Source organism: Labeo rohita, chromosome 10, assembly GCF_022985175.1.
Source record: "Labeo rohita strain BAU-BD-2019 chromosome 10, IGBB_LRoh.1.0, whole genome shotgun sequence".
Classification (NCBI taxonomy): domain Eukaryota; kingdom Metazoa; phylum Chordata; class Actinopteri; order Cypriniformes; family Cyprinidae; genus Labeo; species Labeo rohita.
This window is the reverse complement of record NC_066878.1, coordinates 24,685,693-24,709,104: the sequence shown is the minus strand read 5'-3', so window position 1 is coordinate 24,709,104 and position 23,412 is coordinate 24,685,693. Positions and strand designations below refer to the sequence as shown.

Genomic DNA, 23,412 nt, shown 5'->3' with positions numbered 1-23,412 from the left:
CGCGGCGGTGACGTCACGCGCCGTGAAGCGAAGTGTGCTGGTGAACTGTGAACACGAGAGTCGGTCGCGCAAAAGCGTGTTGAATTTTCACTCAATCCGGATCGGGACGCGATAAATGAGGCGAGACAGTCGTCAATGTGCTCGTGTTTGATCACGATACGAGCGGAGCGATGGTTCACCGACAGTTTGTGTGCTAAACAACTGCTCAACACTGACAGTAAACAGGTAGTTTGGGTAAATCACTAAATTAACTCGTTTAACCGGTGTGTTTGACGGTAATATCACGGACAGTGTGTGAATAATGTCGGAATAAGAGCGAGTGTTCGGTGCGTGGCTGGTAAAGTCAGTTTGCTCGCTGAAGCTCAAAGTTCATGTTGTGTTAGTTTGTTCAGGTAAGTTAGCTTAGCTTCAACTACCAGCTTCACACGACTAACTAAACCTTCTCCTGGCGATTTTCACCACAAACCCCTTCACGACGCGATTCGTTGTGTTTAAACTCTTAATGGTGTCCGTTGTTCGGTTTACGGTAACCGCTCGGGAATACCATGTTTTGTAACTGTGCTATGGTAATACCATGGTGTTTGCACATTTACCGTGCCAGTAACATGATATTCGGTGAAGTAAATATCATAGTATTTGATTATGGTAATCATTCAGTACCATGGTATATGTCAGAGTACTATGATATTACTATGTGACACCACCTCTGTAGCTTTTTTTTTTTTACCTTTTTACTCTTTTAAAAAGTTTGATTTTAGTTAAAAACAATGTTCTGTTCAAGCCAAAGAAAATGTTAGAGATTTATATATTCTGGCAATTTTTAAAAATATATTTTTTTCTAAGTTTAAACACTTTTAAAAAGTTTTTTAAAAGCGTAAGAGATTAAATATTCTGACACTGATATAAACCGAGTTTATGCCAGTATTTTATAAGATTTAAATCACAGTTATTTAAAATATTTTATGGTCAAAACAAACATAGATGTTAAGAAAGACTAAACATTCTGAGACTAATATAAACCAAGTTTTTTATTAATTATTTAGAAAGTTAGTAAAAAAAATCCTGATCAATTCAAAGCAAAATGTTAGAGAGATTAAATATTCTAACACTGATATAAACTGCATTCATAAAGTAACTTTTAAAGAGTTTGTTTTAATTAAAATGTATTTTCTAACCAAAGCAAAATGGTAAAGATATATTAAGTATTGTGGCAATAATATAAACCATTTTTACAATATTTTCTAAGTATAAACTCTTTAAAAAAATTTTTTTAAGAGATTAAATATTCTGACACTGATATAAACCGAGTTTATGCCAGTATTTTATAATATTTAAATCACAGTTATTTAAAATACTTCATAGTAAATACAAAACATAGACGTTAAGAAAGACTACATATTCTGAGACTAATATAAACCAAGTTTTTAATTATTTAGAAAGTTAGTAAAAAAAGATAAAGATATATTAAATATTGTGACAATAATATAAACCATTTTTACAATATTTTCTAAGTATAAACTCTTTTAAAAGTCTTTTAATAAAAATAAATTAAATATTCTGACATTTATACGAACTGAGTTTGTACAGTATTTTCTAAGTTTAAACTCATTTAAAGTTAAAAAATAAAAGAAGAAAAAAAAGTTAAATATTTTAACTTTTGATAGAAACCCAGTTTGTATCAATAATATATTATAAGATTTAACTCACAGTTTGTTTTTGATCGAAAGTCTTATTTAAAATATTTTTTTATGACCAATACAAAACACAGAACAAAGAAAGCCTAAATATTCTGAGACTAATATAAACCAAGTTTTTAATAAAGTTGTTGATGTTTGATAAATTACTTAAGAAGTTAATTTTAAAAAATTCTGATCAATTCAAGATTAAATATTCTGACACTGATATGAACTCTTTTTTTTTTACAATATTGCAATATTATTTTAAAAAGTTTTTAAATAAATATTTTAATTTTAATTTAATTTTTATTTTAATTTTTAATTAAATATTCTTACATTGATATAAACTGAGTTTGTACCAATAATTAATAAGATTTAACTCGCAACATGTTTTTAATTGAAAAGTCATATTTAAAATATTTTATGATCAATAGAAAACGTTGACCAAGTTTTTAAAATAATATTTTATAAGTTACCTATTTTAAGGCGTTTATTAAATTTAGAACGTTAATTTTAAATATTCTGATCAATTCAAAGCAAAATGTTAAAGAGAGATTAAATATTCTGACACTGATATAAACTGCATTTTTAAATTAACATTTAAAGAGTTTATTTTAATTAATATGTTCAATTAATTAAAATGTATTTTCTAACCAAATCAAAATGTTAGAGATATTAAATATTCTGACAATAATATAAACCAAGCTTATATCAATTTTTTTTTTTTTTTTTTAAGATTTAACTCACAGTTTGTTTTTAATCGAAAAGTCTTATTTAAAATTTTATGATTAATACAAAAGACAGATGTTAGAGGAAGGCTAATTATTCTGATACTAATATAAAGTTTTTAAAATAATATTTTTGTAGGTTACCTATTGTAAGATTTAAGTTGATTAAAAATTCTGATCAATTCAAAGCAAAATGTTAAAGAGAGATTAAATATTCTAACATTGATATAAACTGCATTTGTAACTATTAAAGAGTTTAATTAATTAATTTTAAATGTTTAATTAATTAAAATCTATTTTGTAGCCAAATCAAAGTTTTAAAGAGATATTAAATATTCTGACAATATTTTAAACCAAATGATGTTTTATAAGATTTAACTCTGGGTTTTTTTTAATCAAAAGTCTGATTTAAAATGTTATGATCAATACAGGACACAGGTGTTAAAGAAAGGCTAAATATTCTGAGACTCAATATAAAGTTTTTTTATAACTCTTAAAAAAAATGTTACATAAGCAAAGATGTTAAATAACTGTTAAATATTCTGACACTCATATTAACTATTTTTTTTACCTCTTTTAAAAAGTTTATTTTTAATTTAAGAGTTTAATTAAAACGTATTTTCTATCCAAAGCAAAATGTCAAAGGAAGATTAAATATTCTGACACCAATATAAACTCTTTTTATAATATTTTATAAGTTTTTAAAAAAGTTTATTTTGAATCAAAAATTCTAATCAATCCAAAGCAAAGATTTTAAATAAATGTTAAATATTCTAACACTAATATAAAACAAGTGTTTGAATAATATTCATACGTTTAACGGTTTAAAAGGGTTTATATTAAATTAAAACATGTTTGAATTAATCCAAAGCAAAGATCTTAAAAAGATCAATTCAAACCTGATACAAAACAAGTTTTTGAATATTTTGTTTTAAACTCTTTTAAAAAATTTAGTTAGTAAATCCATTCCTGATTTTGCAGTTTACCTCTATTTCTCCTGTAAATCAGTGCATTTGACGCGGTTGTTTTGGTTCAGCAGTAGTTGAAGGTGCCGTGTGTCAATCATCCTCAAGCCCCGCCCATCATGACGGAGGTCAGCGTGGTGAAGGAAGGCTGGCTCTATAAACGAGGTACGGCAGATTCCCGCGCTGTTTCCTGTGGTTTGTGACGTCATGTTGCTGGTGTGTGTGTGTGTGTGTGTGTTTGTACTTGTTTTTGCTACATTGTGGGGACCAAATGTCCCCACAAGGATAGTAAAACCTGAAATTTTTGACATTGTGGGGACCGGCTTGAGGTCCCCATGGGTACAAAAGCTTATAAATCATACAGAATGAGATTTTTTGAGAAAGTAAAAATGCAGAAAGTTTTCTGTAAGGGTTAGGTTGTAAGGGGACAGAAAATACAGTGTGGACAGTATACAAACCATTGCACCTATGGAGAGTCCCCACAAAGATAATGAACCAGACGTGTGTGTGTGTGTGTGTGTGTGTGTGACGCAGGTGAGTACATAAAGACATGGAGGCCACGTTACTTCATCCTGAAAAGTGACGGCTCCTTCATGGGCTACAAGGAGAAGCCGGAGCTGACGGATCAGAGCTCAGCACCCCTCAATAACTTCTCAGTAGAAGGTGAGCAGTGCTGGAGACGCTGAAGCTGTGATAAATGCGCATGAGAGTGTGTGTGTGTGTGTGTGTGTGAACAGATTGTGTGTTTCCAGAATGTCAGCTGATGAAGACCGAGCGTCCGCGGCCAAACACATTCATGATCCGCTGCCTGCAGTGGACGAGCGTCATCGAGAGAACCTTCCATGTGGAGAGCAGCGACGAGAGGTGAACCTGAGCTCCAGCGCGCACGCACGCGTCTGATGAAAGCTGAAATAAATCACTGTAGCTCACTTTGCTTAAATCTGTCTGAAGGGATGAGTGGATGCGTGCGATCCAGGCCGTGGCCAATGGGCTGCAGGCACGGGAAGTGGACGAACCAATGGAGATCAAGTACAGCTCACCTGGGGACATCAGCGGTCTAGAGGACATGGAGGTGTCTCTGTCCAAAACCAGCTCTAGAGTGGTGCGTCTGTCTGCAGATTACAGTTACAAGAGTGGAAATCAATCATTAGTTTGCACTGATGATGATTATCATGATTGTTTGTGCTCTCAGACGATGAATGACTTCGATTACCTAAAGCTGTTGGGTAAAGGCACGTTCGGGAAGGTGATTCTGGTGCGAGAAAAAGCCTCGGGGATGTACTACGCTATGAAGATCCTGCGGAAGGAAGTCATCATCGCTAAGGTGACAGACTCTTTACTAACCTACAACGACGCTTCAGTTCCATGTTAAAAAAAAAAAAATAAGATTTTGAGAATAAAGTGGAAATATCGCCAGAGTAAAGTCGAAGTATCACGAGAGTCAAGTCGACATTGTGAGAGTAACATCAAAATATCGCGAGAGTAAAGTCAACATATAGCGAGAGTAAGGTCGACATGTCGCGAGAGTAACGTCAAAGTATCTCGAGAGTGAAGTCGACATATTAATGAAGTTATATTTTTAAAGTCAAAATATTGCGACTTTGGAGCGGACACGCGAATCATTTGATTCTTATCACAACGTCAGACCGTGAATCATTTGATGCAGATGGGATTTCAAATCACGTATCGTGAATCGTTTGATTTAGATCGGCACTTTGGAGCGGGTTTGCGAATCATTCAGTTCACGTAATGATTCTCAAATCATTTGATTCAGATCGGAAATTTGGACCGTGTCTTGTAAATCATTCGATTCGGATCAGAATTTTGGGGCGGGTTTGCGAATCTATTGATTCAGTTCGGGACTTCAAAATAGGTTCGCAAAAGGTTCTGTTTTTTTTTTTTTTATTAAACCGTACAAAAGATCAAACCATCAAGGTAGTGCAGTTATAAAAACAAAACCAAGAAAAAATAAAGTAAACAAATACAAGTTCCTTTAGAAAATTAACCACAGTTCTACTATAGTAAAAGTGTAGTTGTTTTTTTTTTTTTTTTTTGTATAACCACAGTTTTACTACAAATACCATGATTAAACTATGGTTAGTGTAATAAATTTAATTTATAGTTACTATGTGTGTTTGTTTTTTTTTGTTTTTTTTTTGGAGTAAGGAATGTGTTGCCAGGTTAAAAATGACAAATAATGTAATCTGTGTCCTCTAAGGTGTAAATTTATGATGAAAATGGAAATAGAGTTTTTTTTAGGATGATCAGACCTTTAGATAGTTTCCATGTACTTGTCTAGATCAACTTTAAATAAAGAATAGAGAGGTTTACAGCCAGATTTTTGTTTATGTATGTGAAATTTATTTAGCAGGAAACACAAATTAATGAAGTTATATTTTTCTATGGTCTCTTTTAAATAGTCAAACAATTCAAAGAAAACCTCTTTAAAACAGAAAGAAAAGTCATTTATAAAATGAGATCAGCAGAACATGAATAAATCTAATCAAAATGTCTCTGTGTGGTTCATTGTCACACAAGTGAATGACTCTTCTTCAGAAGAGACAAAAACAACTCACTTCAACTTCTGACTTGTATAAGAATTATGTCCATAAGCTTTTTATGAAGCTCATAAATGTGTTGTTTGATCTCTTCATTTGAAGAGAGAACTATAGTTTCTAAAGTCGCAAATCGCTTCTTATGATTGTCAAGGGTGTAATATTTAGTAGAAACGCTATGACATGTCCCTAACAGTATACACACAATACCAAATTGACCCTAGCAATAATTTTGATCTGCCATCATGTTCCCACCAGTGCCAAATCAAACTTGTTTTTAATGTATACAATTGTATATAATATATATTTTAAATTGGCATCACACTTGTTGCTGCCAGAATAACAGTCTATTTTAAAAATCTGATTCAACAGTTCGTTTTTGCCGTCACTCAGTCTCTGTGTGTCTCGAGTTATTAAATGTTTTAGTTTAAATGATATGCTAATATTTTTATTCACTGATGTAATTTTGAACGTGTGTGTGTGTGTGTGTGTTTAGGATGAAGTGGCACATACAGTCACAGAGAGTCGAGTGCTGCAGAACACCAGACACCCCTTCCTGACGGTCAGTGTGTTTGTGTCTGTGTGTTTGTGTTTGTGTGTGTGTGTGTGTGTGTGTGTGTGTGTGTGTGTGTGTGTGTGTGTGTGTGTGTGTGTGTGTGTGTGTTCCTGTGTTGTGTGTGTCAGTGTGTTTGTGTGTGTGTGTGTGTGTGTTGTGTGTGTGTGTGTGTGTGTGTGTGTTTGTGTGTGTGTGTGTGTGTGTGTGTGTGTGTGTGTGTGTGTGTGTGTGTGTTTGTGTGTGTGTGTGTGTGTGTGTGTGTGTGTGTGTGTGTGTGTGTGTGTGTTTGTGTGTTTGTGTGTGTGTGTGTGTGTGTGTGTGTGTGTGTGTGTGTGTTGTGTGTGTGTTGTGTGTGTGTTTGTGTGTGTTTGTGTGTGTTTGTGTGTGTTTGTGTGTGTTTGTGTGTGTGTGTGTGTGTGTGTGTGTGTGTGTGTGTGTGTGTGTGTGTGTGTGTGTGTGTGTGTTCATGTCACATGTATGAATATGTCTGTATATGTCTGACTGCCCTCTGTTGTGTTTCAGACTCTTAAATACGCCTTCCAGACCCCAGACCGGCTGTGTTTTGTAATGGAGTATGCAAACGGTGGAGAGGTATGAGTGTGTTTTTTTTTAATCAGACGCTGCTGTTTTCTCTCGTGCGGTTCTGACACGTCTCTCGTCCGCAGCTGTTCTTCCATCTGTCCCGTGAGCGTGTCTTCTCTGAGGACAGAGCGCGCTTCTACGGCGCCGAGATCGTCTCCGCTCTGGACTATCTGCACTCACAGAACGTCGTCTACAGGGACCTGAAGGTCAGACGCACACAAGACGCACGCTAACCTCTGTTTGCTTGATTTTTCATCACGGTTAAGATTGCTTTGGTGCATGAATTGTTTGAATTTCTTTTTTATCTTATGAAAGTTGCTACATATAGTTCTGGTTTCTTATACACTGCCACTCAAAAGTTTGGGATCAGTATGATTTTTAATGTTTTTTTTTTTTTTTTTTTTTTTTTTTTTAAGGGAGTCTCAGTTTAAGGGAGTCTCGGATACAGAGTTTAAAAGAGCAGCATTTGTTCAAAATAGAAGTCTTTTCTAATATTGTAAGTCTTTACTATGTGTTTTTATTCATTTAACACATCCCTCTTAAATAAAAGTATTAATTTTTTAAGAAAAAGAAAGAAAAAAAATGTACCGGCCGCAAACTTTTGAGTAGCATTGTATATTGTAACAAAATTTCTTTGTTAAATGCTGTTCTTTTTAACTTTTTATTTATCAGAGAATCCTAAAGAAAAATATCACCGGTCCCAAAAAATTATAAAGCAGCACAATGGTTATCAACATTGATTAATGTAATGTAAACATTGAGTAATGATGCTGAAAATTCAGCTTTGATCACAGAAATAAATTACATTTTAAAATATATTAAAAAAGAAAACTGTTATTTTAAATTGCAATAATATTTCACAAAATAACAGTTTTTATCTGTATTTTTGATCAAATAGATACAGCCTTGATGAGCAGAAGAAACTTCTGATCCCTAACTTTTGAGCAGTAGTGTATATTATCATGGCAGCACAAATCTACTTATTTACAGGATGTTCAGAATAATTAATCTAATTAATTGCACAACAATTTGGGCTAAGAAATGAATTAGTAGATTAGAGTTTCAGTTGTTTTTTTTTATATTTTAGATTTAAATATTTTATTTTATAATTTAATTAGATAACTGGTATTAATATTTTTTTTGTTTGTTTGTTTAGAAAATTGAATATTAAAATATGAAATATTTTTATAAAAATAAAATGAAACTCTAATTATGAATCTAAAAGCACCAGTAGTTGGTGTCAAGTCCCTGTCTTAATGAGTGAGTCATTGAATCATTCATTCAACTGATTCATTTAAACAACTGATTCATTCAGAAACAAAGCAAGTGACTGTCTTTATGAATGAATCACTGAATTATTGACTCCCTTGATTCGTTCAAAACTGGATTCATTCGGTAGCGAATCACTGCTGTGTTGAACAGAGATGCTCAGTGGTTCTGCTGTGGCTTTGATTGGAACTATTTTCATTTGTGAAATAAATCAAGACAGACAACAGTGACAAGATTGTGTTTAAAACATGTGAAGTCACATTTGCAATCATGAATCAGTAAAAGCAGTTCTGTGGAAGACAACAGTGTTGGTATTCAGATATTCAGTATTCATTCAGTTCAGTGAAGCTGAAGAAAATCCAGTTGTTGGTGTTTTGTGTTGATGATGATCATGTTCTCTGTTCACTCAGCTGGAGAACCTCATGCTGGATAAAGACGGACATATTAAAATCACAGACTTTGGTCTCTGTAAGGAGGGAATCACAGATGAGGCCACCATGAGAACGTTCTGTGGAACCCCAGAATACCTTGCACCGGAGGTACTGAACGACCCCCACGCTCAACAGGGGACCTCACGATGATAGTTTAAACCAAAAAATCATTAAAACATTAAAATCATTATTTACATACCTTTTTGTCACTTCAAACCCATATGACTGATTCACTTTGGCTTAAACTACATACATAGAGTGCATCACATATGGTGTGACCTTTTGGCCTTTATGACCTTTGGGTTACCTGGTATTGTAATGGAGGGACAGAAACCTCTTAGGTTTCATTAAAATACCTTCATGTGTGTTTTGAAGATTAACCAAACTCATACAGGTTGAGACAGAATAATTTTTGGTGAACTATCCTTTTAAAATGGATTAAAATAAGAAAAAATAATCATTGAATAAGCTAAAAATTAGGATTTTTCTTACTATCATTCACCCCATAACCTCTGTTTTGTCTTGGTAAAACCAGGATTCTTGGAAATGTTTTTTTTTTTTTTTTTTTTTAATTAATCAAATCTGAATACGACATGTGCATTTTTATAATGAATATACATTTTGTTTAATTATGTCAAACTCTTAAAATATTTTAGGAGTAAAAATATTTTTTTTAACAATTAATTTTTTTCCCTAACCTGGTAAATCACAAATTACTTGCAAAACACTTTAAAATATAGTGCAAATTCATTAGTTAAAAAAAAAAAACAGGAACCCTGAAAAACATCATGATTTTTGTAATCTATGTGTCTCATTTATTAAAATGTGAATAAAATGATCCTAACTATTTGACAATTTCTGAAATGTTCCTACAAATGATTTAAAAAACATCCATATGCACAAAAATACCTAAATACATTACATGCTCCTAAATTGCCATGACATCGCAAAGCTCATTTGCATTTATAATGATATTAACGTATATTGTGATAGTTAACTTTGACATACGTGACCCTGATCACAAAACACTTTCATGCCAAAAATCATTAGGATATTAAGTAAAGATCATGTTCCATGATGATATTTTGTAAATGTCCTACTGTAAATATATCCAAACTTAATTTGATTAGTAATATGCATTGCTAAGAACTTAATTTGGACAACTTTAAAGACTATTTTCTCAGTTTTTTTCTTTTTTTTTTTTTTTTCACCCTCAGATTACAGATTTTAGATGGTTTGTGCACATCATGCTTTTTTGCACTTCATGCAATTTTTGTTTTTGCAAGTCCTGATTGGTCCCTCACTTTTAGGAACAAATCTGATTGTGCAGGCATAAATCAGCCCCTTGAAACGTATTGAAATTCATTTTAATAATTTTCGTAATATGTGTCATCTTGAGAATGGTTAAGGAGTGCTGATCTGGAAGACTGGCGCGAGTGACGTCCGGTTTTGTTCCCGTGTGTGTTCAGGTGCTGGAGGACAACGATTACGGCCGTGCGGTGGACTGGTGGGGTCTGGGAGTGGTGATGTACGAGATGATGTGTGGACGCCTGCCTTTCTACAATCAGGACCACGAGCGTCTCTTCGAGCTCATCGTGATGGAGGAGATCCGTTTCCCCAGGAACCTCTCGCCTGAAGCCAAAGCGCTGCTGACCGGCCTGCTGAGGAAAGACCCCAAACAGAGGTCAGCATCACTCATCATATATATATATATATGACCGGAGCTCATGATGGTGTGATCAGGTGACATTGTGAACGCTTCTGATTGGCTACAGGCTCGGAGGCGGTCCTGATGATGCCAGAGAAGTGATGGGGCACAAGTTCTTCACCTGTATTCACTGGGAGGACGTGGTGCAGAAGAAGGTGATTCTGATCGTGAGTTTGCGTTGAAGGGTTTCGATGGAGGTTCTTGTGCTGACGTCTGGTTTCTGGTTTCTTTTGCAGCTGGTGCCGCTCTTTAAACCGCAGGTGACGTCAGAGACGGACACGCGCTACTTTGACGACGAGTTCACAGCGCAGAGCATCACTGTTACACCGCCAGACAAGCGTAAGTCCCTCACACAAACTCTGAAATGTATTAAATGTTTTAAAAAGTGAGTTGTTATAAAGTTTTTAATGAAATTTGACTTCATGAAAACTCTTAAATGGTATAACAAACATCTTAAACTTTTGCAATGGAAATAATACAAGGTGAGAACTGTTTTAGCGCGAGCACAGTGTTTTGGGGGAGCAATAGTTTTGAGAGCAAATGCAAAGTTTCTTTTAAGAATACAAATATTTTACGAGCGAACAAATGTTTTGCAAGAGAACCCACAGTATTCTCAGGGAAACGCAAATGTTTTGCGAACAAATGCAAATGTTTTGCAAACAGACACAAATGTTTTATGAATTAACAGTGTTTTGCAAAAATGTTTTACAGACAAATGCACCTTTTTTTGCAAACAAATGCAATTGTTTTATAAACGAACGCAAATGGTTTATGAATGAACAAATGTTTTACAAACAAATTCAAATGTTTTGCAAACAAACGCAAATGTTTTACGAATCAGCAAATGTTTTACAAACTAATGTGAATGTCTTATGAACAAACGCATACGTTTTGCAAACATGTTTTACGAACAAAAGCAAATGTTTTGCAAACGTTTTGAGTGAATGGCAATTTTTAATGATCTCAAATGTTTTATAAATGAGCAAATTGGTTGCAAACAAACATGCATGTTTTACAGACATGATTTACAAATGCAAATGGTTTGCAAACAAACGCAAATGTTTTATGAATGAACGTGTTTTACAAACACGTTTTACAAACAAACGCATGTTTTGCAAACATGTTTTATGAGCAAATGGCAATTTTTAACGAACGCAAATGTTGCAAATTGTTTGCAAACAAACATGCAAGTTTTGCAGACATGATTTACAAATGCAGATGTTTTGCAAACATGTTTATAAGCAAAAGCAAATGTTTTGCAAAGAAACGCAAATGTTTTATGAATGAACAAATGTTTTGCAAACATGTTTTACGAACAAACGCACGTTTTGCAAACATGTTTTATGAGCAAATGGCAATTTTTTACGAAGACAAATGTTTTCTAAATTAACACAACTTGTTTGCAAACAAACATGCAAGTTTTGCAGACATGATTTACAAATGCAGATGTTTTGCAAATATGTTTTATGAACCAACGCAGTGTTTTGTAAACAAACAGAAATGTTTTGCAAACATGTTTTATGAGCAAATGGCAACTTCTAATGAACGCAAGTGTTTTATAAATGAACACAAATTGTTTGCAAACGAACATGCATGTTTTGCAGACATGATTTACAAACACAAATGTTTTGCAAACATGTTTATAAACATGCAGATGTTTTGCAAACTAATGCAAATGTTTTATAAATGAACACAAATGTTTTGCAAACATGTTTTATGAACAAATGCAGACGTTTTGCAAACAAATGCAATTTTTTTGTGAACAAACGCAAATGTTTTATGAATGAACACAAATGTTTTGCAAACAGATGTTTTGCCTGAGAAGTGTTTCTAACAATAGTTTTATGAGTGAACGCAGAGCCATTGAAATATCATTTTTCTTACCATCTCATTTTTTCCATCATCATGTCTTCTTAGAGGTTCCGTAATTTGTATGCCTTTATTTAGAAAAAACACATTATTGCTGAATTATCAATGCACTATGCAAGTTTTTTTTAATGTGCTCCTAAATTTTTCAATTTAAGTGCGCATGCTCATGGTAAGTGTCAAGCCCTGCTGCCCTCCTGTGTTTGCTGTGTGCATGATGAAGTGTGATTGTTGTGTGATGAACGCTGTGCTTGTGTTCCAGTGAACCGTCAAGATGTGGAGGAAGCCGGGCCGTGCGCTCACTTCCCTCAGTTCTCTTACTCCGCCAGCATACGAGAGTGACGGACAGAAACCCAGACTCGTCTCTGCCGACGACCGTCCCACAATGCATCATGATGGACTCTGAGTGACCGACAACACAGATGGAGCTGAAGTCACGTGGTGTGTTTCAGTGTACAGATGGATCTCTCTCTCTCTCTCACTCAATGAATGTATCGATCGACTACGGTGCTCAGAATGTAAAGCCGAACACACTGCTGTCATTACCATCCCATAATCGTACGTCTGGATGTTGAACAGCACGTGATTTCACTCACGAGCTCACAGAGAAACACTAAGTGTCATGATTAGAAGTGCAACAAAGTGCTACAAACATTAAAGACTTTCAGCCTCTCTTTCAGATTCTCTGAGGTTTCAGTACAACCCTCATCATCACTGTCTCGTTTTAGCCTCAAATCTGCTTCATCTCTTCACCGTAAAAACCCCCACAGATTAAATGTTTCTACACACCCTACGAACACGCAAAACACAAGATAACATCCAAATGTTGTGCAAAATAATATTCAGATCTCCACACATTCAAACTGTGCAACACTCTCTAAATCATCATTCTGTTTTAAGTGTAAACAGTTTGATCATAATAGAAACTAAATGCATCACATTTAACCACAACAGCCAAACCAAAACTGCAACATTTCACATCCTAGTTTGATGTCTCGCTCATTAACCCTATAAAGCTGCTGTATCATATTTAATATGCACATTTCTACGGTCTCAACATGATCAATCTACTCCATGTCTTCTGTCGTCTGATTCATACTTTAGTTTGTTTTTTTTTATCCAGTCAAACTACTTTTAGAGTAAACAAAAATTGCAGCTGTAAAGTGATTCTTTAGTGATTGTCAGACATGACTGAATGACTCTGGCTTTTCTCCACTGCCACAGAGGATGTTAAATTGAACATTAAGTCTTGATATTAGAGGTACTACCGTATGGAAAGACATGCAGATCTCTATTAATTCATATGCATTCATACTTTTATTCATAGTGAGATGGCAGTGGCACACAAAGGAAAAATATGTTATATAAAACTAGAAATTGTAATGCATACGCATACGCATTCCCATACACATGTAAGTAGTTTTTTTTTAGGGGCTCTGTATGTTATGGAAGCCAGTTTCCACCACTGAATAAAAAAAATGTTGTGACATTTTATTTTACAATTCTGACTTTTTTTACTCAGAATTGCTGTTGTGTATTAATAAGTCAGAACTGTGAAATATAAACTAACAATTGCAAGTTATAAAGTCCAATTTTGAGGAGAAAAAAAGATTATATGTTCTCAGAATTGTAAGATATAAACTCACAATTCTGACTGTATTTCTCAGAATTGTGGCTTTGTCAGAATTGTCCTGCTATTTTGACTTTATATCACACAATTCTGAGAAAGTCCAAATTGAGAGATGGAATTGTAAGATTAAAAAGTTGCAATTATCAAATACAGTCATGTGACAGTGTTAGGACGCCCTTTGAGTCAACTGCCTGTAGATCCACTTTTAGCAGCAATAACTTGAAGCATTCATTTTCTGTGTGACTTTATCAGTGTCTCACATCGTTCTGGAGGAATTTGGACCACTCTTCTTTTCAGCGTTGCTCCAGTTTATTGAGGTTTGTGGGCATTTGCTTATGCACAGCTCTCACCACAGCATTTGAGTCAGGATGAGCTCTGGGCTTTTGCAACACCTTGATTCTTTTCAGCCATTCTGTTGTAGATTTGCTGGTGTGCTTGGGATCATTGTCCTGTTGCATGACCCAATTTTGGCCCAACTTTAGATGTCAGACAGATGCCTTCGCATTTGACTTCAGAATATTTTGATATACAGAGGAGTCAATGGCCAACTCAGTGACTGTGAGGTGCTCAGGTCCTGTGGCTACAAAACAAGCCCAAAATGATCAGCCCTCCTCCAGCATGCTTGTCTTTTGGTATGAGGTGTTTGTGCTGATGTGCTCTTTAGGTTTTCACCAATCTTGGCGCTGTGCATTATGGTCTCGTCTGTTCAAAGGACATTATTCTAGAAGACTTGTGTTTTGTTCAGATGCCACTTTGCAGACCTAAACTGTGCTCCAGTGTTTTTTTTTAGACAGAAGATGCTTTCTTCTGCCAAGCCTTCCGAACATGCCATTTTTGTCACATATTTTTCTAATGATATTGTCATGAACTTTATCATTTAACTGAGGCCTGTAGAGTCTGAGGTGTAGTTCTTGGGTTGTCTGCCATTTCTCTGAGCTTTACACGCTCTGATATTGGGGTGAATTTTCCTGGGACGTCCACTCCTGGAAGGAGAGGTGTCTGTTTTAAATGTCTTCCACTTGTGAATAAACTTCAAATAGTTTGGAAATGGCCGTATTACTCTTCTCAGATTGAAAGCAGCAACAATTGCTTCTCTAAGATGATTGCTGATGTCTTACCTCCTTGGCATTGTGTTAACACACACCTGAAGGCTCCAGACCAGCAAACTGACAAGCTCATGCGTTTATAGAGGCGCTCAGACCGATGATGATCAGTTAATCAAAGGTATATGATTATCAGTGCTTGACTGTTATTTACCCTCTTAATTCCAGTGTTGACAGTAAGGGCGTCCTAACTTTCACACATGGCTTTTCCATTTTGGCTTTATTTTTGTTCAGTGAATAATGACACGGTGCAATTTGTCATGTGTTGTTGTTCATCTGAGGTTTTATTTTCAAAATAAGACCAGCCAAGCAGCTAAATGATGTTCTGATACAGAAAACCATGGAATTCAATAGGGTGTCCAAACTTTTTCGCATGACTGTATAAAGACAGAATTATTACCAAATAATAATTAATACCGAATATAAAGATGAAATTATTACCAAGTAATAATTAATGCCAAATATAAAGCTGAAAAAATGCTGTATGAACTATTTATATTAAATATGGTCTGAAGATCTACTGAGAGGTTTGGAAATTTGAGTCTGGAAAAGTATAGGAACCAAAAACATCTCATCTTTTGAGGAGCGTTTATTTGTTCACCTCTCCATCATCTTTGGATTGCATTGCATTATATGTTTGGATCGTTTCAATCTCATTTTACTAACAAATAATTTCAGTAAATTATAATTTCAGCATATAAATATCAGCATCTGCAGCAAATGCATATTTTCATATTTTTCTTACTTTATTTTGATGAAAGGTACATTAAACTCTTGTATTTCAAATGATAAATTTCATATGTTAGGATTTATATGTCATCGACATGCTAATAACTGAAGTCTGCACGTTAGTCACATTACCGGTAGCAGTCATTTTTAATTACAAATTTAATTTAATGATCGTTTCTAATGATTAAATAACGTTACGTCACGTCGTTTTACCTAAAAAACTAAAATTAATAACTAACTTGTGTTTTTCGATCGTGACGTGCTGCGCAGCTGTCAAGTGTGAGCCAATGAGGTTCGAGGAGTCGTCATGTGATCAAAACAGGAAGTGCGCTGCCGCTGGATTCGGTGTGATGATCGATTGTCACGGGTCTCTATGAGAAAGCGCAGTTGCTGCTGTTTGATCGCTGTCATCATGGCAACAATCCTCTTCATCATGTTCATGTGCGGCTTCATCCGCTCTCACGTGAGTCTGATCGATCGATCGATGGATGTGGAGGTTGATTGATAAATGTTCGGTATTTAATGCCACGACACACCTGAGTTTATAACATCACATGATGTGTTTGTTTAAGTACTGTGCTGCTACTAAAAGATTATCGTGTTATTTCACAGAATGCCATAGTGCTGCCATGGTACAGGTCCATAAACCATGGTAATACTGTGGTACTGTGGTATATCCGGACTAGTGCCATGATGCTTTTGCTACTTTTTATTAGTAGAACAAACAAACTGGTGAATACCATCAGAACAGCATGTGTAAAATACCTGATGTTACCACAGTGTCCACGGTAATACCGCGGTATTTGCGGGTTGTTGGTGTGTTATTGGTTCAGTGAAGGGAGGTTTGGTGTGTCTGGAGATGATCTGTCATGTTGTTTGTTTTCAGGCGAGTGTGGCGCTGAGATCTCGGAGTGATTTCAGGGTTTCTGGTCGAGTGCTGTATAAGCTGGACCTCTCCTGGCCCAAAAACCCCGAGCATTTCAGCGGACAGGTGTTCGGAGTGGCTGTCAATCACGTGGCCGGTCTGGTGTATGTGGCTCAGGTGAGTCAGGAAGTGTGGACTGTTTCTCACAAATATAGGAACGTCAGCTCTCAGTTGTGGGAGATATTGTAACCACAGTTCAGAAATTAAAAAAAAGGCAGAATTACAGGAGGGCATTAGCCTACTTTAAACACACAAGGTTAAACTTTCAAGATAAAAACTTTGCCACAAACACATAATTGGAGGAAGAAAGTTGCAAATTTGCAGCAAAACTTGCAATAACTTTTTTTTTATTTTTTTATTGTGGCTAGAAAAAGAATTTTGAGGTTAAAATATAACATTTCGAGAGAAAAGACAGAATTGCAACAAACACAATTTGGGGAAAAAAATACAATTGCAAGATAAAAACTCACAGTTTGAGAAGAAAAAGGCAGAATTGTAACATAAACTCATAAAATGTTGGAAAAAATGTCAGAATTGGGAGATGTTAACTCAGAAGTTGCTAATTAAAACTTGCAATTACTTTTTTATTTTTATTGTGGCTGGAAAAAAATTGTGAGATTAAAAATGTAACATTTCGAGAAAAAAGGCAGAATTGCAACAAACACAATTTGAGAAAAAGGTTCAAATTGCAAAACTCACAAAATGAGAAAACAGCAGAATTAAAACTTGCAATTACTTTTTAATTTTCTACTGTGGCTGGAAAAAATTGTGAGATTAAAAAAAGAAAGAAGAAAAGGCCAGAACTGCAGCATTAACTCATCATTTAAGAAAACACTGTCAGATATAAACTTGTGATTTTTTTCATGTTTTATTGTGGTGGAAAACACTATGAAATAAAAACTTGTGACAAACTCACAGGTTAGAATTGCTAGATAAAAATGAATAGTGAGATAAAAACTATAGTTTCGAGACAGAATCAGAATTGCAAGAAGTGAACTTAAACGCTGCTAAATAAAACTTGCAATTACTTTTTTTCTGTGGTGGAAGAAAAAACTGAACTGCAAGATATAAACTCACAATTTTGAGGGAAAAAAGGCAAAATTGTGTCAAAAACATTGAGAAAAAGATCATTGTAGTGACATTTTAAAAAGGGTCAGAATTGCAAGATTAAAAACTTACAATTCCAAGAAAAAAGTCAGAATAATGACATAAACTGTAAGGTGAGATGTGGACACAATTACTTTAAAAAAAAATAATAATAATTTGTGTCAGAGTGTCCATCAGCTGTCACGCTTCATCCTGACGAGGCCCCCATGTTCCTGTGTGTGTTCATTCCTGACAGAGAGGTGATAACATCCCTAAAGTGCTGGTGTTCAGCACGGATGGAGACTTCCTGCAGGCCTGGAACACCAGCACTCTGGAAATGCCTCATGGGATTTTCCTGGCCAACGCGTCTGCGGATCCAACAGTGTGGATCACGGATGTCGGGAGTGGTGGGTTTTCTCTGCTCAGATGTGTGCGTGTGTTATGACATGTGACTAACGCAAATGTGTGTGTGTGTTTCAGGGCCGTATGGACACACGATTAAGCAGTATTCTCCATCAGGGAAGCTCCTGCAGGTTCTGGGATCTCCTGGGAAAGCCGGATCGTCTCTCAGTCCGCTCCAGTTTGACCAGCCGGCTGAAATATTCATCCACAGTTCTGGAGAAATCTACATAGTGGACGGAGACGGCGGCATGAACAACCGCCTGATCAAACTGTCCAGAGGTGCGATTTTATGCTGATTTTAGCACTGGCTTTCATTCAGTAATAACTATATGAAATATCTCATATTTGTTCACATATTTATTACTCATGGTAAATTTCTGCTTAATTCACAATATGTGACCCAGGGCCACAAAACCAGTCAATATTTGGGTCAATATTTGGTCGAGATACAACTATTAGAAAATCTGGAATCTGAGGGTGAAAAAAAATCTAAATATGGAGAAAATCACCTTTAAAGTTGTAAAAATGAAGTTCTTAGCAATGCGTATTACTAATCAAAAATTAAGTTCTGATATATTTACAGTAGGAAATTTACAAAATATCTTCACAGAACATGATCTTTACTTAATATCCTAATGGTTTTTGGCTATGGTATTAGTATGGATTTGTATGTGAAAATGTTCATACACAGATGAGTGAACGTGACGCACTGATTGGTTTGTGGTGTTTGTGTGTCAGATCTGCAGGTGTTGTGGATGCATGGAGAGAAAGGACAGGGACTCGCTCAGTTCTACATCCCTCACAGCGTGGCCGTCGACAGCTACCAGAGGGTTTGTGTCACTGTTCATCCTCACTTCATCAGATTTGCAGAAATGTGTCATTCCATCACTGTTTCACCAGTGGATCCTCTGCAGTGAATGGGTGCCGTCAGAATGAGAGTCCAAACAGCTGATAAAAACACCACAATAATCCACACCACTCCAGTCCATCAGTTCACATCTTGAGAAGACAAAAGATTTAAAGTTTAGAGCTGTTTTGGCTTGTAAACGGTGCTTGATCTGTGCAGATTTCTCTCCTGATTCAGACCAGACCACTTTTTCACTGGAGGAAGCGTTATTATGGATCATAGACTCGTATTCAGTCGATTGGATCAAATTAAAAGAGCCATTCATTTTAGAATGTTGACATGGCTTATAATAATTTTAAAAAGCACGTAGTGATGGTGAAACAGAGCTTTCTGTTTCAACAGTTAGGAATCAGTTAAACCATTGCGTTGCAAAATGATTCACTGTTTTGAAGCGTTTCAAACGGACCACATACCATGAATCATTTGATTCAGATCGGGACTTAAAATTGCAGATCATGAATCATTTGATTTGGATCAGGACTTTGGAGCGGGTTCCCAAATTAAATGATTCGCGATCTGCATCCGATTCCATATCTGAAATGATGGTTAGCGAATCATTATTCAGGTTGAGACTTTGGAGCACGGATCACGAATCGGTAGTTATTTAATTTAGACCGGAACTTCAGAATGGGTTTTCGAATCTTTTGATACAAATCGGAAATTTGGAGCGTGGATCGAAAATTATTTGATTCAGATCAGAACACTGGAGCGGTTTCATGAATCATTTGATTCAAATTGGAACATTGGAGTGGGTTCGCAAATCATTTGATTCAGACTGGAACATAGCAGGTCCTCAAATCGTTTTATTCGGACCAGAACTTCAGAGCGGGTTTGCGAATCTTTTGATTCAGATCATAACGTAGGAGCTGGTTCACGAATCATTTCATTTAGATCGGAACATTGGAGCGGATTTGTGAATCATTTGATTCAGATTGGAACATAGCAGGTTGTCAAATTGTTTGATTCGGACCAGAACTTCAGAGCGGGTTTGCGAATCTTATAATTCAGATCTGGTTCGCGAATAATTCGATCCAGATCGGAACATTGGAGTGGGTTTGTGAATCATTTGATTCAGATCGAACATTGGAGTGGGTTCGTGAATCAGATTTCTCTCCTGATTCAGACCAGGCCACTTTTTCACTGGAGGAGCCATTACTATGGATTATGGACTCACTGGTATTTTAGTTAAAAATGTCTTAATGATGGATTTGTTTCAGCTTTTGTCATCTCAAGATGTGAACTGATGGACTGGAGTGGTGTGGATTACTGGTGGATTATTGTGATGTTTTTATCAGCTGTTTGGTCTCTCATTCTGACGGCACCCATTCACTGCAGAGCATTTTTTAAAGATTATTTTTAGTCAATTTTCATTTTTTGCTGAACTACTCCTGTACGATCCTGTTTGACGGCATTACTGCAGTCAGATGGGTTGTGAGTGTAGTTTCTGTTGACTGTTGCTGTGTTAACCGAGCTGTATTTCTCCTCATATGTTCCTGTGTGTTCAGGTGTGGGTCGCAGACAGAGGAAACAAGCGCATCCAGGTGTTTAACTCGGTGACGGGCGACTGGCTCGGCTCGTGGGGCAGCTGTTTTAAAGAGGACGCGCCGTACTCCGTCAGGTACGCTAAACCCCTGCCTTCTCCAGGCCGTGTTGTAGATGTTTTTGCTGTAACGATGTGTTTCTGACCTGCAGACTCACACCGGACCAGAAGTACATGGTAGTGGCTCAGTTAAACACCAATCAGGTGACGCTGCTGGAGGCTCCGCCCGTGGGCATCATCGGTCAGTGTCAGGTGATCAGCACCGTACAGCTGGCCGAGGACGTCAAACCGCACCTGGTGGATCTGGATCTGAAGACCGCAGCGCTGTATGTGGCTGAAATTGGAGCCAATCAGGCGCAGAGGTTCATTCCTGTCACAGCCGCCGGTGTTTAGATGTTCGGAGTCGCTCCCGATTACAGACAAATCAGACGTCCGGCGCTGAAACCTGTTGGATTTGAGGTTGAAACGGTGAGCAGCGCTCGTGAATATTTAGTTTACAGTCGCACTACAATCGGCATCTGACGGCTTCGTTCAAATCAGAAATATAATGTTGATTTCAGATGATTTTCATAAAGGAATAAAGGGATCAGAGAAGATTGATGTGTTTTCCACAGCACTTTTATATTGTTATTGTGGGTATGGTGTGGTGAATATGTTTAATCTTGTGAAGTCATGTGAATTTATATGATAATTTAAGCTTTGTATATAAATGTATATTTCTATGTTTTGTCATCTTGATCTGTCACGACCCAAATCTCACATTTTACAGTTTTGACTTTACAAAGTGATGCATGTCGAGAGTTCCTGTGAAGAATTGTATTGGTATCCTGCGACGTGCCATGATTTTATGATGATGTTCATCATTTTAATTTGCAGTGATTGTTTGATGAGTGTCTGTGGTGATGGTTGTGGTTTAGTTTAGCATCAGCTGTTGATTGTGATTGATCAGATGTGATTGTGATTGTCATGTGACTGAAATCTATTAACTGGAGCACATCAAATGAAAATGTTCTGTTTGAAGTCAATAAACTGAGATGGGCTTTAATTTGTTTTGATGTGGAATAATATTTGCAGGGTTTGTACAAAGTGATTGAAGTACTTGAATTTGACTTGTTGAAATTAAGTCCTAAAAAACCTTTGAAAGTAGCAGAGGGTCTTGGAAAGTGCTTGAATAATTGAAAGACAATGTATCTGTGAAACAAATGTTCCAATTTTTTTCATTAAGCAAATATCTGTAAGGCAAACAAATGTTTTAACGTCCTTAACTCAAGTAAATGCACTTCACCAGCTACAATTCATCTTCCACACGATGTCATGATAGACTAATACAATCACATACAACAATTTTGTCAAATAATGCTCGTAGATTTGTGTTGGATGTTATCTTTGAGTGGAAATATTGGTGTTTTATTTATAAACATCATACTTGTTTCGCGTATTGCAGTTAATTTCATAAAACTAATAAGGAAAGCCAGTAGTAGTACATGACTGAAGACGCGAAAAGAGAAACAGACAAAATGACTCAATTGAACGAACCGTGATGGTTCGCGAATCATACAGGTCGGGACTTTGGAGCGCGGATCGCGAATCGGTAATCATTTGATTCAGATCGGAACTTTAGAACGGGTTTTCGAATCTTTTCATTAGATCGAAACATCTGAGCGCGTTCGTGAATCATTTGATTCAGATCATAACATCTGAGCGGGTTCGCGAATCTTTTGATTCAGATCATAACACTGGTTCGCGCGATCGAAACACTGAATCATTTGATTCAGATCATAACTTCGGAGCAGGTTCGCGAATCTTTTGATTCAGATCGAAACACTGGAGCGCGTTCGTGAATCATTTGATTCAGATCGAAACATCTGAGCGCGTTCGCGAATCATTTGATTCAGATCGAAACATCTGAGCGCGTTCGTGAATCATTTGATTCAGATCATAACTTCGGAGCAGGTTCGCGAATCTTTTGATTCAGATCGAAACATTGGAGCGCGTTCGCGAATCATTTGATTCAGATCGAAACATCTGAGCGCGTTCGCGAATCATTTGATTCAGATCGAAACATTGGAGCGGGTTCGCGAATCATTTGATTCAGTTCACAACTTCGGAGCGGGTTCGCAAATCTTTTTTCTGATTTTTTTTAATTCAACAGTAGAAAAGAACAAACCGTTAGTACAGTTATAAAAACAAAACAAAGTAGCCTATACTCAAATACAAATACAACAATTTTACTAATGTAAAAGTGTAACCATGTTTTTTGTATAACCACAGTTTTATTACAAATACCATGTTAAACTATGGTTAGTGTAACAAAACCATGGTTAAATTTGTGGTTGCCTCTGAATAGTCAAATGATTCAAAGAAAGAAAACATATTTAAAATAGAAAGAAGACAGAAATACTGAGGAAGGTTCCTCCTCTGGTTTATGTTATTTAATTTTTTGTATTTATTTATTTTATTTTATTTTATTTTATTTTATTCTACTTTCTATCTGGTATTACTTTTTTGTATTTGTCCTTTACTGTTTTTGAGACTGTTGTGGTTTTGTACTTGTTCTGTAGTGTTATAAATAAATAAATAAATAAATAAATAAATAAATAAATAAATAAATAAATAAATAAAATAATGAGGAAGGTGGTTTGCGGTTCTTGCAACATTTAACGCTATGACTTTATGAATTCTATGAATTCTGATCTATATACAAAGTTAAAAATGATTTACCACTACATTGTGACGGAATGCATAAACACAAGA

At 35.9% G+C, this 23,412-nt stretch overlaps 2 protein-coding genes across 5 annotated transcripts; both read left to right on the top strand.

Moving 5' to 3' along the window:
- Positions 1-36: 36 nt before the first annotated feature.
- Positions 37-13,010, top strand: akt2l (v-akt murine thymoma viral oncogene homolog 2, like). 4 transcript variants are annotated; one of them, XM_051120734.1, is made up of 14 exons: positions 37-225; positions 3,441-3,534; positions 3,904-4,032; positions 4,122-4,233; positions 4,321-4,471; positions 4,562-4,693; positions 6,421-6,486; positions 7,003-7,071; positions 7,146-7,268; positions 8,742-8,870; positions 10,232-10,446; positions 10,538-10,625; positions 10,707-10,809; positions 12,599-13,010. In XM_051120734.1, exons 2-14 carry the CDS (start codon positions 3,489-3,491, stop codon positions 12,676-12,678), a joined length of 1,443 nt encoding a protein of 480 aa, XP_050976691.1. In that variant the 5' UTR covers positions 37-225; positions 3,441-3,488; the 3' UTR covers positions 12,679-13,010. The 4 variants fall into 4 exon arrangements, with proteins under 4 accessions (XP_050976691.1, XP_050976692.1, XP_050976690.1 ...); XM_051120735.1 differs by having other exon boundaries at positions 37-234; positions 3,444-3,534; XM_051120733.1 differs by having other exon boundaries at positions 38-225; positions 3,444-3,534.
- A 3,106-nt stretch (positions 13,011-16,116) lies between these two features.
- On the top strand, positions 16,117-21,703 carry LOC127172519 (NHL repeat-containing protein 3). Its single transcript, XM_051121822.1, has 7 exons — positions 16,117-16,261; positions 16,685-16,840; positions 18,066-18,216; positions 18,290-18,490; positions 18,950-19,041; positions 20,624-20,736; positions 20,811-21,703. Exons 1-7 carry the CDS (start codon positions 16,172-16,174, stop codon positions 21,049-21,051), a joined length of 1,044 nt encoding a protein of 347 aa, XP_050977779.1. The 5' UTR covers positions 16,117-16,171; the 3' UTR covers positions 21,052-21,703.
- Positions 21,704-23,412: the final 1,709 nt, after the last annotated feature.